We start from the raw sequence: 14,793 nt of genomic DNA, 5'->3' as shown, positions 1-14,793 counted from the left end.
GGAAAAATATTATCTTCATCACCAGGAAGATTCACAGAGGGTAATATATAATATTCAGAACAAAATTAACATTCATTTTTCATAATGCTACTGAAAAAATCACAACGCTATTCACACAGTCTGTTCTCTCTGCACTTGGGAACAAGGCAGTTATATTAAGTAGGAAAATCAACAGAGCAGCTGCTCTTTATTTGACAGATGAGACTCATGGGGATAACTGCAATAAAGATAAACTTTTGCTGTTCATGCTCTGATAAAAACAACAGAGCCCTGATGAGTAAAACTGATGTTTCACTGCAGATAATTGAATTCATGTTTCCTGCTTTCTCCCTAAGCACGTATCTTCCACTGACAGCATTAATATGCACTCTGTTTCACACATATCAGAGGTATGAAGAATCCAGCTCCCCAATAAATGCAGAAGTCATATCACCAAGGAACGAGGGGTTTATCCTCTATGAGCTACTATTGAAAATGAGCAACTAACATGTTGACTTTACAACCAAGGTAAAAGGAGAGGGGCCAATGAAGAGACTGGAGAAAGTCTGAAATCCATTCCTGGAGAAAAGGAAACGTGAAATTCTGAATCAATAGAAGTCCCAAGAAACTAATGATGTATTTCTAAGGTAGGAGCTACTGACACAGGCACCAGCTTCAGAGCAGAGCCTCATGACGACAACACCCTTTGAAGATCTTGGCATGGGTTAGGGTAACAGAAGGAGATACAAATTCCAAACAACTTTGTTCATTTTGCCACAGGTAGTTGCTCACTAAATAGCTAGAAGATGGCTTTTGCTGTCCACCAGCTACCACTGTTTCTCCATAACTCACAGATTATCTCAAGACCTCACCTGTACTGCATCACTGCCCACCTTGGTAATATGGAAAAGACTGAAATTTCTACCTACAGTAAGAAGCAGCTTTCCTAAAATTACTACGTAGCTTGAGACTTTTGAACAACCCTGTCCCATGAAATACCAGTCAACACAAAATGCCATATTGACACTTGTGATAGGAAATGTCCAAACATGACCTCTGACTGGACTGGCTTGGTGCCAAAACCAAGGAAGGAAGGAGGTGAGGGTCCCTTACAGACAAATTTTATGTTTCCATGTGAGAATTAGTACTATGCTATTTCAGGAGATGAGTATGGAATACTATTTTCTACATAGGGGTGAAACACTGGAACAGGTTGCCCAGAGGAATTGTGGATGCAACATCCTTGGAGGTGTTCAAGGCCAGGTTGGATGACGCTTTGAGCAACCTAGTCTAGTGCAAGGTGTCTCTGCCTGTGGCAGAAGAGTTGGAACCAGATGATCTTTAAGATTCCTTCCAACCCAAACCATTCTATGATTCTATGATTGTAAATATAATTTTACACACAGTAACCGAACACTGAATAGCCAGAAGGAAAGCTTAGCAACAAAACGGGCTATTACTTTATGGAAATACTTCCTTCCAAGCAAGTTGTTTTAAACTCAGATCACTCAATATTTTGATTGCTTTGTACAATTATTGTATTATTTGTACAATTATTTGTATTATTATTGGTATAAATAATACAACTGGGCTCTTCCCATTGCATTTTAAAACCCAGCATGGGCTACCCACATTGTCTTCCTTTTCATGGAGAGTAACCTGCAGAGCCCCACAGTGAGGACAGAATGATGTTCCTAAAAGAAAGCAGAAGCACTCAGCAGCAGCTGATAAAGTCCATCCAACTGAGGACAGAGCAGGTAGGAAGCTCTACACTTTGCAAAGTAAGAGTAGCTTGGTATAGTGGCTTGCTACATGGCTTGCTATATAGCAGCTGCAAGGAACTAGGTGGACTAATGACCTGTATTTGGGACAACAACACAAGAAATTTTTCATAGGAAGGAGCTCTAGGATATTGAAGACTTTGGTTCAAATTTCTTGTCTGGATTAGACAAGTGGAGGATGTGACCTTAGTACTGCCACTTCTCAGGAGACTTCCATGCTCCAGTTTCTATTACATTCTTTCTTGCTTTACACTGTTCCACTTCATATAAAATACTCTCATATAAAAGAGATAAAATACTCATATAAAATTTCATCCTCTCCGTTCCATAACTGTCTCAAGGTAAGTTCCCAGCTGAGACATCAGGGTTTTGTTGTCAATACAATGAATAAATGTCTGTTTCCCACAACTTGAAACTCCTTTAACAGAAATGACTGACAGAAATTCCTAGAATACGCCCTAAAATGCCTGTGACTGAGACATGCTATTGCCAGTTACCTACGCTCTAGTCCCTGCTCAGGTTCATGCAGAAAGGTGAGTGTAAATGCTGGATTAAATGCAAAATCCCTCCCCAACAAATACCTTCTCAGCTTTGTAAATCCACTCCAAAAGACTATTCACCTCATCTCCTGTGTTTTTCCCTCAACCTTTATTTATCCAAATCTATTAAAATTTGTGACTAGTTTCCAGTGAAACAACATGATAGTATTTTTAATTATGGAGCCAACTGTGCATAAATTTTTAAGCATAATTTTAAATTAGTTTATTCCTAATTTACTCACTTGATAGGGACTCGAGTTCCTTTGTATCTTCCTCTTTTTCCTCTTCTTTGGATTCATCCAACTCTTTGCTATATTCTAGTGGGGTCTGGTTCACATGTTCTTCACTATGAGCATTCTGCTCATCCACAACTGCTTGTTAAAAGAAGACAGAAAGTTTAAAGAAAATCTGCAGAAACGGAAAACTAGCTTCTTTTTTTCCTGTAGCTTTAACTTGCAGTTTAAAAATATTAACAAACGATTTCTATCACTAATTCAGTGAAAAAGAGTCTAGCAATCCTTTGCCTATTGATAGAGAATTACTGCTAGAAATTTTCATTTTGTGAAAGATAATAGTTACAAAAGAAACGCACTTTTATATGTGCACACACATGCATACATGTGGATTCATATATGCAGACAGATAGTCATCAACATCCAAACAAGCTGCATTTCTTTTCCTTGCAGCTTGTAATAAGCACATAATTTTCTCTATGTAAGAATGAAGAAATCAAGCTTTAATAATGAAAATCTATGCTAGATTTTTTTTTTTTTTTGTAAAAAGCATCATTATTCTATCAGTAAGGATCAAAACATTGCTGATGTGCACCTTTTTCTGCTTGTTCAATGATCTGCCTCACAGCCTTCTTCAAGCTGTTTGCCCGGAGCATTAACTGTTCCCGCGGTTTGAAGAGTTTCTGGGTGGAAGACTTTGAGACACACTCCACTAATTGTTCTTTACTTTCAGACAAGGATTCTTCACTTGAAAACTCCTCTGCTTCTTCTTCCACAATGGGAGGAGTGATGCCTGGGAGAATGGGAGCAGCCTGGGCTTCTGTGTGAAGAGCCTGGAGCAATAGGTCTAGCTTCTCATTTAACTCGGTGCACTAAGACAAAGTGGTAAAGAATACATATACACCAAAAAACAGCGAATATATGAACATTTTCAGAAAATTAAGCATCAGATCACAGGGAGGGCACTAACCTCGCCATGCGGTAGGATTTAATATTGTCTGTGTCTAAGTGTCTAAACCATCGTCTAGGTAAAATCCAAACCCACGTTCAGCGTTTCATAATATCAGATTATGAGTAGGTCTGCATGGGTTTTTGCAGACTGTGACAAGCAACCAGATTAGAGCAATTAAAACAAAAAACCCCTACACTCAGACTAAAATAACACTGTGCTAAACTCAGCCTGCCACATAACTAGGGTACAGTTTAGATCTTATTCTTCTTCAGATGGCCTGCAGCACAGAGAGAACCAGCACAGATTTACCCATCCCATGCATTATAACAAATTATGGGTGCTCAGTGCCCCAATTTGGAGAGATAACCTATGGGGACACATCTAGTTGTTAGACTGAAAACACATGGTGGTTTTGAGGTTTGCTTTTTTTTTTTGCAACACAGCTAACATTTAAGGAAGTGAGTTGTCACAGAGCAAAGAGGCTCAAGCCAGAACCAAACACTAGCAAACACCTCTACCCCTGACTGAGCAGTTCCTCTCTAGGTACACTGGGAAAGAGGTGATTTTCTGTGCTTAAAGGAAAGGAAACCAACACTGTTTGGCTCTGGAACAGTAAAAAAGAAAATTCATTTTCTAAAATGTGCACGGAAGAGAAATGTGAACATGGAACCTCCATTTAGCAAGTACATTTTCTAACTCTGGGATTGTGAGTTTTGTGATTTTGTTTTCTTCTTTTCTTTTCAGCACATGTAAATTTTGTGCTTCATACCAAATCCTTCTGTTTTTTTTTCCAATGCTTTTGCAACACGATGTCTACAATTTACAGCTTAAATCATTATTTTTAAACACTTTAGTCTCTCTTCTCTTCTTTCTCCTAGCATACTCTCTCTTCATTATCCCACTGTATTCTTGTAGCAACTTAATCCCTTTCAGAGAAAAGCGCAGCTTCTAATGCTGAATATTTCCATTTATCTCTATGTATGTTACCATGTACTTCATCCTTTTTGAAGGAAAAAAGTGTCAACAGAGTTTACAGATAGTTCGAAAATAACTGTTCTAAGCACTATGAAGAGAAGAATTTTAAAGTCACTGGTTGAAGTGGAAGCCAAGCTGGGCATCCTGGAGAGGTTTAAAAACTAAACATCCATGAGCTATAACACAAAACCACAACTTTAAACCAGAAAATAGTCATCATCTTACTTTAATGGCCATGGCATCAGCTTCCTCTGCATTTTCTGTTGGTTTTTCATAAGTCTTCCCTATTTTGGCAACAAAGTCCTTTACAGTTTCACACAATATTCTTCAGATAAAAATAAGAGAGGGGAGAAATCAAATGAAATGAAATAGTTATGCTTTGAATACTAAATTCTTATGACAATTGGCTTATATGCATACTGCTGTACACCATTCTTGCTAGAAACTGAACTCTGTGATCATACTTGCAAAGCAGATGATACTCTTTTCCATGGCTTGCCAAGTTCAAACAATAAGCTTTAAAACAAAAACTCTTCCTCCATTTTATTTAAGCCTTTGCACACATTGCATCTAAGTGCCTTATTTCTAAGAACTGAGATAAACATGACTAATTTTGTTCATTCCCTGCTTGTACACCTTCCACATCAGAATTGTTAGCAAGCTTGTCTTCACTTTGTTAACTTCAAACATAGTCTTGCAAACTCCCATGCAAAGATCAAGCCTAGAAACCACGCAGAAAATTTACTGACTTCAACGGAGCACTTTTTAGATGAAAGCATATGGCCACACATGTCCCATTGCACAGCTCATGCTTTTGAACCACAGCTGACCCTGAGGCGTATCTATGCAAACTACAGTGGCTGCCATGAATTTTCATTGTGTAAATCAGAGAAAGACTTGGTTCTTATCACCCACGCTGCAGACTGACAGCAAACTTACTAACAAGGTGTGGATAATTGCTTAGTACTGTTCATTTGGTTGATATTTATTTAACAGAAACTAAATAGGTTGGAGAAGATACAGACACAATTTAGAATTTGGAGTTATAATAATATCCTGCAGCTTTATTTTCAACATGTGCTAAGTATACTTTAAAAATGAAACTTTATTAACTTGCTTTTAGCAGAAAAAAAAGAGATGTAATAACATTCAGATGTATTTTTGAAGATACTGTCACTGGTCTTTTGCACGTGGCAAAATACAAGTTATTTCACAGAAAAGGTATCCACAGAATACTTCTGGTTTCAGATGATGCCCATGATTTGCCAAGTAATTATATCTCATTTTTAAGTGTTTCAGTTTGGGGAAAAAAATTCTGTTGTCTGAGGCTGCTACTTATTGAATTGATATAGACAGAGCTATGACAAAGCTACCTAGCTGAAGTTCCGCTTCACATTGGTGAAGTTGTTTGTCCTCTTAATGATATGGATATTCATAAAACAAAACAGAAAAAAAATATTAAATAGATCACATATTTGCATTAGTAACAATAAATTTCATATTTAAGCTGCATACTGATTTGGAGTGATTTAAAATAACTTTATATTAAATGATTTTTTTAAAAAATGTTGATGTGTTCAGAATTAAGATATCCATTACAATTGTACCATATAAAAATTCTGCAGAAAAAACATCCTCTCTAAAATATATACATCGAGATATATTAAGCCAAATCAGCTGGGCTAGCCATAAGAAAATCAGGCTTACACAGAAGCTTATTATGGTGATGATGTTAGACAGGGGATTTATCCCACACATCATAGGTAAAAGCGATCAACTCACTTGGCAGATGATATGACAACTGAGTGCTGATCAGAATTGAGAATTTTTGCAAGATGAGCAGCAACTGAGTCCTCATAAGCAGATATCTGAAAATAGAGAGAAAAAAGACTTCAATTTCCACACGTTTCAGCAGTTTAACACCAAGTAGTGAGTTAAAACGCCTCCAGAATTAGCAAGATTGCCATTTCAGATCTAATACAAACACAAGCAGCTGGCAAAGCAGATTCTACCTGCATACTGTATTTTATGTACCAGATTTTTAATATTCAAAGTAATACTGCATCTGAGAAGTTGACCCACAGCTCTTTTCTGGCTGTAGAGAAAATAGTGAGTTATTTCTAGGCTAAAAATAGTCCATGAGACAGAAAAAAACCCTACCTTCTTTTTAGATTCATAACAATCTAAATTATTATATTTTAATCTCTTTTCTTTCTAAAACAAGCAATGTTTCCCGCAAACTAAGCTGCTCAACTAAGAATAAATCAAAAGTTTGCAGTTATAATCCTGAATTTTCTTTTTACTGTCAGATGGGCTTACTCCTCAAGTACCCCTACTGACAAAGGCTGCTAAACCGGCAAAATATTACCAAAACTAATCCCTAAGGAGCAAACCATTTAGGGCTTAGTCTTTACAAGAACATTTGGGAGAATGAATGGATGCATGCTCCATCTTTCTTGCAGAGAAGAATTATAAATCCTGAAATACTCAGGCAAAGATTTGCAATGGATGAGATTCACATCTTCATGCACTATATCCTGTCTTAAAAGAGACATGTATCCAGACCTCATTTTTAAGAGAAAATTCTAACCAAATTCCAACTCTAAAGCTAAAAATAAATGCAGTTCTGAAGTTTTCTGACAGCTTCCTTTAAGAATCACTTAAAATCTCTTTGTATGTTTTTTCCCCTTGATATGGAGCAGGAAGATATACAACTCTTTTTTTCTCCTAAAACCCAGCCTTAGTTGTAGAACTCTGACAGCAAAGCAGTTTTCGTTTCAAGGGAAAAACCAATATGTAACCATCTGATCTGTAAGAATGAACTACTGTTGTTCAAACATCAGTATAAAACTTCTGGAATCAAATTAAGTGAAGCAAGTCCCCTGAAACTGGAGGAAAGGAAAAAAAAAAAAAAGAATTGGATATATACTTCTATTTACTTTTTGAACTGCGCTTTAATACATCACCTACTGTAAAAGTTAATCATTCTTTTTCTGAAATACCATAACTTAATACACTCTGAAAAAAAACATTACAATAGAGATTGAACAGGGTACTTAAAAAAAAAAGGCTTTTTCAAACTCAGAGTAATGGCAGGTAACTAGAGCCTATAGAAATGATTTTCCAAAAAAGAGGTTTCATATAAGCAGTTCCCTCCGTTTTCAGGAGAGGTTAAATACAATTTCAAAGCCAAAACTAACTAGAACAAATTAGGTATTTTTTCCTTTACATGACAAAGATACACTTGAAAATGTTCACAGTCTTGCGAAATTAGAGAAGATAAAGCCTTGGTTTGACACTGGAAACAGAGCTGTGTACAAAGCAACTCCGTTAAAATCTCAGCCAGTGGAGCCCGAGCCTTTTTGCATCTCTATATCCAGCAAGCTGTCAAAGGTTATAACCCCCTTGCCAATTAAAACAGCCTGAATTATTAAATTATTGAGGAACCTGCTGATTAATTATTGCTTCTCAAGTATTTTTGAGCTAAAGTTGATATGCATTAACTTTCTGAAGGAATATATTATTTTCTCACTTTAAGTCAGACTTTTCATGCCAATTAATTTGATTAAAGCATCTCGCTCTCCCTCAAAATTAAAATCTCATCAGATAGTACAAGCACAAATCTAGTCTATCCTGAAAGATAGGCTAAGCTTTTTTTTTGAAGTCACTTATGATTTCGAGCTCTCTTAAAACAAAGAGAAAGTTGGATGGTATCCCCTGATCTAACTCACTTTTACAAGCTGCAAAGAGCTTCTTTGAGAATACAACCCTTGCCTTCGAAATATCAGTTTTTTTCGATGCTTCTTCCAAACTCAAGATAGCAAACATTTTGCTTTTATATATATACAAAATAGATTTTCATATATTTATATACATTATTATAGTATACATAGTATTATTTAGTAACATAATACTATAATATATTAAATAATGTATATTGCTATATAACGGTGTATAATATTATTATATAAAATTGAAATAGTATATTGGGTTCTTACATAAACTAATATATTATATATTGTATATAAACTCATACATAAGATATATATTAAAATATGTATTTTTTTAAGGAAGACATTTTTCTGACTGCTTTGCTGAAGACTTTCTACCTTCATTAATTTTTGGCAAATAATACAGAACTGGAAACCTTAATTATTTGAGATACACACCATGAGCAAACATTAACTCAGTTCAGTTAGCAGATCACAAAACATCTGTTTATTTTTCTGAAGCCATTGCTTCAGTTATAAATCTTGTCATCCTGGAAGCTCAAAGTTAAGTATATGAAGCAAGAAAACAAAAGCAAAAGTTCACCTGGCACTCCTCTGACTCTTCTGCAGTCACTGGAAGAATAGAAGGCTTTGCTGGTAATTTCAGTTCATATGACATTATACTCCACCTGAAAGAAACATAAGAGCTTTTAAGATTCCAGATTGTTAGTTTTATCTTTTCTCCAACATATCAACAAAAAGAAAATTCATTGTTACACCACAGAATAACTTGTTTAAAAAAAAAAAAACACAAAACCAAAAACAAACAAAGCATCTTCATTTTTAATTGTATGCTAGCTGAATATGGGTGAAACAATTGAGACTAAAGATAATAATTTGTTTTATTGCTCAGATATTTTGTTAGTGATTTGACGATGAGCCTTCCTTGTGCGTAAATCATGGGACATTCAATGCAGGCAACAATGATTTTTCAGCAAAACATTCACAGTATAAAAGAATTCCTGCAAATTAATCGCAGAAGTCAAAGGAAAGTATATGTGTTCCTGGAGAAGAAAGCTCCAAGGTAACATGAGCTTCTCCTCCCAACTAGGGAAGAGAGGCATGAGTACAAAGCAAATGGTGAAGTATCTTCATTGACATATTTATTTCTTTTCCCCTGGTAAAGGACAGTACTCTACAGCATAGGTAGCATGAAACTGCTAATAGCAACATGCTTCAAAGCCTGCTGAAAAGAACAAGTAATCATTGCAGATGGCCTTGACAGCAAGTTTACTGAAAAGAGAGCAAAAAAATGAAACTGAGCTTTTTTTCAGTACAGAAAAAGACAAACATGATTTAATTCACAAATCTTTCAGAATGTCCAGGCTAACAATTATTTCAAAGGACCAGTAGCAAGCAAGCAAGCATCTATATACGTTGCTGTAAAATGATCAAGTAGTCTGCGGAAAAGCTTAAAATAAAAAAGGACTTGTTTCTCTATTTCATTAAAAAACCCTAAAATAAAATCCTCTTTGATCACATTCAAGTGTTTGTAACTAGAGCAAGAACAGAAACACGCAAAAGAGAAAGGAACAGAGTAAGAAATACTCCTCTCAAGAACAGAGTGTTAGACCTTCATTGGAATGACACGACCACCACCTTCTCTGATGTTTTTTAAATCAGGATTGCTCCTTTGCTTTACAGATGGAAACACACAAAACAAGAAGTGGGAAGATCTCTTGGTTTTGACTAAGAAAATACCTCAAACAAAAATATTAGTAGTGGATCAAGCCAAAGATTCACTTAGCCCAACATCTTGTCCATAGCTGATGCCTCAGGAAATTATTTGACGGGTGAAAGCACACGATGCGAGTTCTCCCCACATTGAAGGACAGAGAGCTCAGGTGTTTCCTAAATAAAGATGCTACCTTTAATGGTATTTAATAGCGTGCATGGAGCCTATAAAACTGCCCAAATCGGTTTTGAATCTATACAGTTCCTTAATGCTTACAACTTCCTGTAAGAGGCAGGTTATGCAGCTTTATCGGTTACGAAATAAACTGTCTCCTTTTGTTCATCTTTGGACAACGTGCTTCCTAGTTTCGTCACCTGCTCTCCCCTCTGACTCTTTGGTTTAAAAAGGACATTGAAGAGCTGTCCCCATTACTATCTCGGCTTCCCTCATGATGATGACCTGCACACTGAAAACCAAAACCACTGAACATTTAAGTCTCTAGGATGGATTTAGCCCGTCAGAAACCCAAAAAAATATAATTTGAATCTCATGGTAAATCATGTATATGCACATTTAGGTTTACCTGTCTAACATTTTCGTGCTGGCTCGTTCTAGTTTCTCCAAAATCTGAGGAAGTTGCGTATCATCATCACAGGATCCTCCCCAGCCAAGGACACGAGCAAGGTCATTTCCAGTACCAAGGGGTAACACTCCTAACTGACACTGAAACACAAAACAGGAGCAAATCTACTGTTGCAAACTAGAAAGAAAAAGTACAAGCCATTACAAATGCTTGTTATTTCAAGCAACAAATGTTAATTATACAGCTGATTTCTAAAGCTTGTAAATCAAATTGTGCAATCCCGATACTATTTGTCCTGTTTACACCAGCGAAAATTTTCATTTAACAGTAACTATTGAGGAGTTTATATGACAAATAAATATATGACAAAGAACCAAGTCAAGGAAAAGTAAGCATACAAAATTAAGTCTAGCCAGTATAGTCCAGGAAAGAACACACACTTGCCTGTTTGTGCAAGCTGAGCTTATCAATTTCTGACAAGACCCAACCCACGCTTCCATCGCCACCACACACAAGAATCCTGAAGTTGTCAAACTTCTGAAATAACCGCAAACTGCAGAGAAAATGCAGCCTGTTAGAGCCAGTTACCTCCATTAGCGAGAGAGCAGTTACGTTGATTAGCAACTGCTACATGAAAATATGGTGCACGGCACCATTATGGTGGTTCTTTTATTGTCCTGGGGTATGTGGAAACAACCAGTTACTTAATAAACATATCTGCATCCCATCTATTGCTGTATATTCCACTTATACTGACATTTCTGATAAATAACATGCCGAGTTTTACTTAAAAAAAAAAAACGTTCTTGATATTGTTTTCAGGATTTTTTAAACACAATTTTATTAATGTTTTAAAAAAATTTCTAAGATACGTAATTGCTACTGTTCTATGCTTCCCATTTCAGCCAGAAGCACAAGGCACTAACAGGAAATTTGGAACAAAAAGAGGTTAAGACATGATGATGGGATGTGCTCCACAATACAGGTAGGCTTTTGCCAAAGCATGACTAATCAAATGCAAGGACAGTTGGAGGCAATTATTACATACAAGGTGATCACAACAATATAAAGCAAGTAATACTAGTGTTTCATATTAGATCCTTAAAGCCGTATCCTGCTTTCGTTTCCTACAACTCTTTCTCCTGTTCTCTGACTTTTAACATCTTCAGGATACAACACTTGGCAGTACAGAAAAGGAGGACAAAAGAGACAGAACAAGCAGAAAGGTGAGACACAGAGGAAAGGGGAATGAGATGTGAAGAAAAAGCCAAGAGGGAAAACCAACAGGGATTTAAACTTAAAAAAAAAAAAAAAGAAAGAAAAGAATTAGAAAGTAGAAACTCTTAAAATAATAGACATTTATTTTTAATGCATGTTATTTTCCAGAATATGTATAATCTTAGAATTAAAAAGCAATATATTAAGATCACAAATTTTTGAAGCATTTATATTTTCTCTAAAGAAAATAACGGCACTTGTATGTGATAGACAGATACATATTCAGAACTAAAGATGCAGATTTTTAAGAAAAAAAAGTTGACATCAGTACAATTTCTCCTACACTGAGAAATGGGAGAAAACTCCTTAGAAATACATTTTCTCAAAGAATTCAACTTTGCTTTTCAGATCAACTAGAAAAAAGAAGACATCAGCACGACCCAACAGAATACCTGCTAAGGACCTCTCTTTGGAAACTGTTTGGGAAAATATTTAAAAGCAACCAACCTGACCTACGATTACTGTGCAAAACCAAAGTAAGCCTTCTGAACCATACTGCTGTTAGGTACAACTATATGAAGCAAGACAACTTGCAGATAGACAGACATATTTTTTAGACTGTCCTCTCTCAAAAATTGCCTCTCCAATTAAGATGAACCTTCCTTATTTTTACCTGTCATTATAATTACATGTACAAAATGTTAGCCAAATGGGACTTTGATTAAATTCAGCTCTCAATCAGGGTTATAATGAAAAGAACATGACAACTTGAAGAGTCAATATAACACGTCCGTAACACAGTACTAACTACAAAAATCCACAGCTTTATTCCATTATACTTCTATTATTTGCTCACTGTTTGAACTGAATTTTGTTGCATTTGTTTCATCTACATTTTTATCAAGCAAGCAAGCATAATTCTGCATCCTTAAGAGTACAAAAAATAGTGTTTCCAGTTGCCATAACTGATATTAATAGGCTATTTAACCACAATGCTACATCTGAGTGGAATTAAGTTAGGCAATAGAAAAATGTGCATGAATTTAGTCTTTATGAATGTGCAAAGATGCTTGGGTTGTGGCCACCACTCTGCAAATTTCATCCCTATCTCTCCCAACAATCAATCCTTAGATTTTGTAGAATGCCTGATGGCTTTAATCGTGTTCTTGCTTCAAATTTCGTGAGATGCTCATTTTCTGGACCATTTGCATATGATGCCTAAAACCAGATTTTGAATGTAGTTTTCCCACTGTTGATTCCCCTGCTGACACTTGCGTTCAGAATTCAAAAAAGATACAGAGTACATTTAGACAAAAAGTTTTATTCCATAGCTATTCACAGCAAAGTTACAGGAATATCTGAATTATGCATATCAAATGGAAGAAAAGCACCCGGGCCATGATTGAGGAAAGCATCTACACATTTGTAATGGTTTTGAACCTTATCAGTTAACAGAAGTCAAAGCTAGCCAAAAAGACACAAAAAAAATGGGCTAATGGGTTTTGGTTTTAAATTTTCAAGTGAGTTTTTCTAGAAGGAAAATATTATCCTACAATTCCTTCAACCTCCAGAATTCATCCTGACATTCTGTTATCTATTTTAAGATTTTAATTAGGAAGTTACAGTAGATACTGATGAGAGAATTACAGCAAGGAGTGGACAACACAACACTATATTTTGCACTAAATTCCCTTGTAGAAAGGATTGCTTAAGATTTCCAAGGTCATTACCCTAAGTGAGGTCCTCCATTCATTAAATCGAACACCTGAGCTGGATTTAACGACTGTTTGAATCGACGAAGAAACTTTACTCCCTGATTGTCTCCACTCTTTGAGTTAACAAAAACTAAAAGAGGACTGGCACAGGATGGCGGGCATGTGGCTTTCCAGAAACCTGTGAACATAGTTAGAAAGAATGAAATAAATAAGGTTTTCTAATATGAACAACACAAAAAGAAATCATGGGAAAGAGGGAGGAAGAAATGAAGGACAAAAGGAGTACATTTTATCATGCATAGTGTAAATGCTAAACTGAAAATTAGCCCTGCAAGGAAAACATAATTGCTTAAGATTTACCAGTTCATTTTTCTCTCCGGTATTTTCAGTGCCTAGATTTTCAGTAAAATCCTGAAGACAATAGCTTTATTATTTTTCCACAGTGAAAAAGATTAACCTTTTAGAATACTTCTCAAACCACGTCTTCACAGATTATCACATAATTAAATATATATTTCAGTTACAAGTGTTCAGGTTTTAATCTGATTTTTCTTTAACCATACTGGGTTGAACTGGATCATCCACATCTGCATGAGCTTTCTAAGACTACTCTACAGATTTTAAAAGTCACTGTACTCAGTTGTTCCTAGTAGAGACTTTGCCTGAGAACTTTTTCTCAAAACAAAGTTATACTATTAATTATAATAGAATCATGGAACAACAGACCTTCAGTTGTGATCCAAAGCTTATTAAAGTCAACACAGGTCTCAACTGATTACAGCAGGCTTTCTATAAGGGCCTTAGTAAACAGTACTAATGGACACTGTTGTCACTAACATGACCATTCCATGGAGTGGTGGTTTCTGAGCAGCACTTCAAAATCAGGCATCACAGGTATACGTTTTCACATTTGGTTCAGGCAGTAGTAAAATAACTATGCTGTTTACAGTTGACTAAAAAAATTACTAAAGCTACAAATAAAAAATTAGCATTGAAGGATGTTAATTTAATTCCACATTATCATAGCGTATAATTTAAAATAAGGTTTGATTAATTTATTTAAATACCAAGAAAAATAATCATCTCACATGTGGAACAATGATAAGCATGAATGATAAATAGCAGCATGATGCTCCTGTCTGAGACACCACATAGCAAGTAAATAGAAAAGAGTGAATATATACAGCATAAACAATCACTTTTATTAACTTCATACAACAAAATTCATTAAATTGTGTTAAAGATGTTGGTCTAAATTTGCTATAAATACAAACTATAAAATTAAAGCAGTCAGATTTCATGATAATCTTTCTTAAACCCACTCTCTGCCTTTAAGTGCAGTCTCCCACTGCTCACGCATCTCTATCCTGAGC

The 14,793-nt window shown here is 35.7% G+C and overlaps 1 protein-coding gene across 3 annotated transcripts in view; it reads right to left on the bottom strand.

The window, feature by feature from the left end:
* The window catches only part of DGKH (diacylglycerol kinase eta), a 166,762-nt gene that overhangs the window by 26,844 nt on the left and 125,125 nt on the right, over positions 1-14,793 (bottom strand). For all 3 annotated transcript variants that reach the window (XM_086611813.1, XM_086611823.1, XM_009989571.2), the window contains 8 exons: positions 13,436-13,598; positions 10,932-11,040; positions 10,488-10,627; positions 8,774-8,858; positions 6,242-6,327; positions 4,685-4,784; positions 3,128-3,404; positions 2,542-2,670 (listed from right to left, as the gene is read on the bottom strand). In XM_086611813.1, the coding sequence (XP_086467939.1) occupies positions 2,542-2,670; positions 3,128-3,404; positions 4,685-4,784; positions 6,242-6,327; positions 8,774-8,858; positions 10,488-10,627; positions 10,932-11,040; positions 13,436-13,598 (1,089 nt within the window). The remainder of the gene's footprint in view (positions 1-2,541; positions 2,671-3,127; positions 3,405-4,684; positions 4,785-6,241; positions 6,328-8,773; positions 8,859-10,487; positions 10,628-10,931; positions 11,041-13,435; positions 13,599-14,793) is intronic.

This window comes from Tauraco erythrolophus, chromosome 1, assembly GCF_009769465.1.
Source record: "Tauraco erythrolophus isolate bTauEry1 chromosome 1, bTauEry1.pri, whole genome shotgun sequence".
Classification (NCBI taxonomy): domain Eukaryota; kingdom Metazoa; phylum Chordata; class Aves; order Musophagiformes; family Musophagidae; genus Tauraco; species Tauraco erythrolophus.
This window is presented reverse-complemented; position numbering and strand designations above follow the sequence as displayed.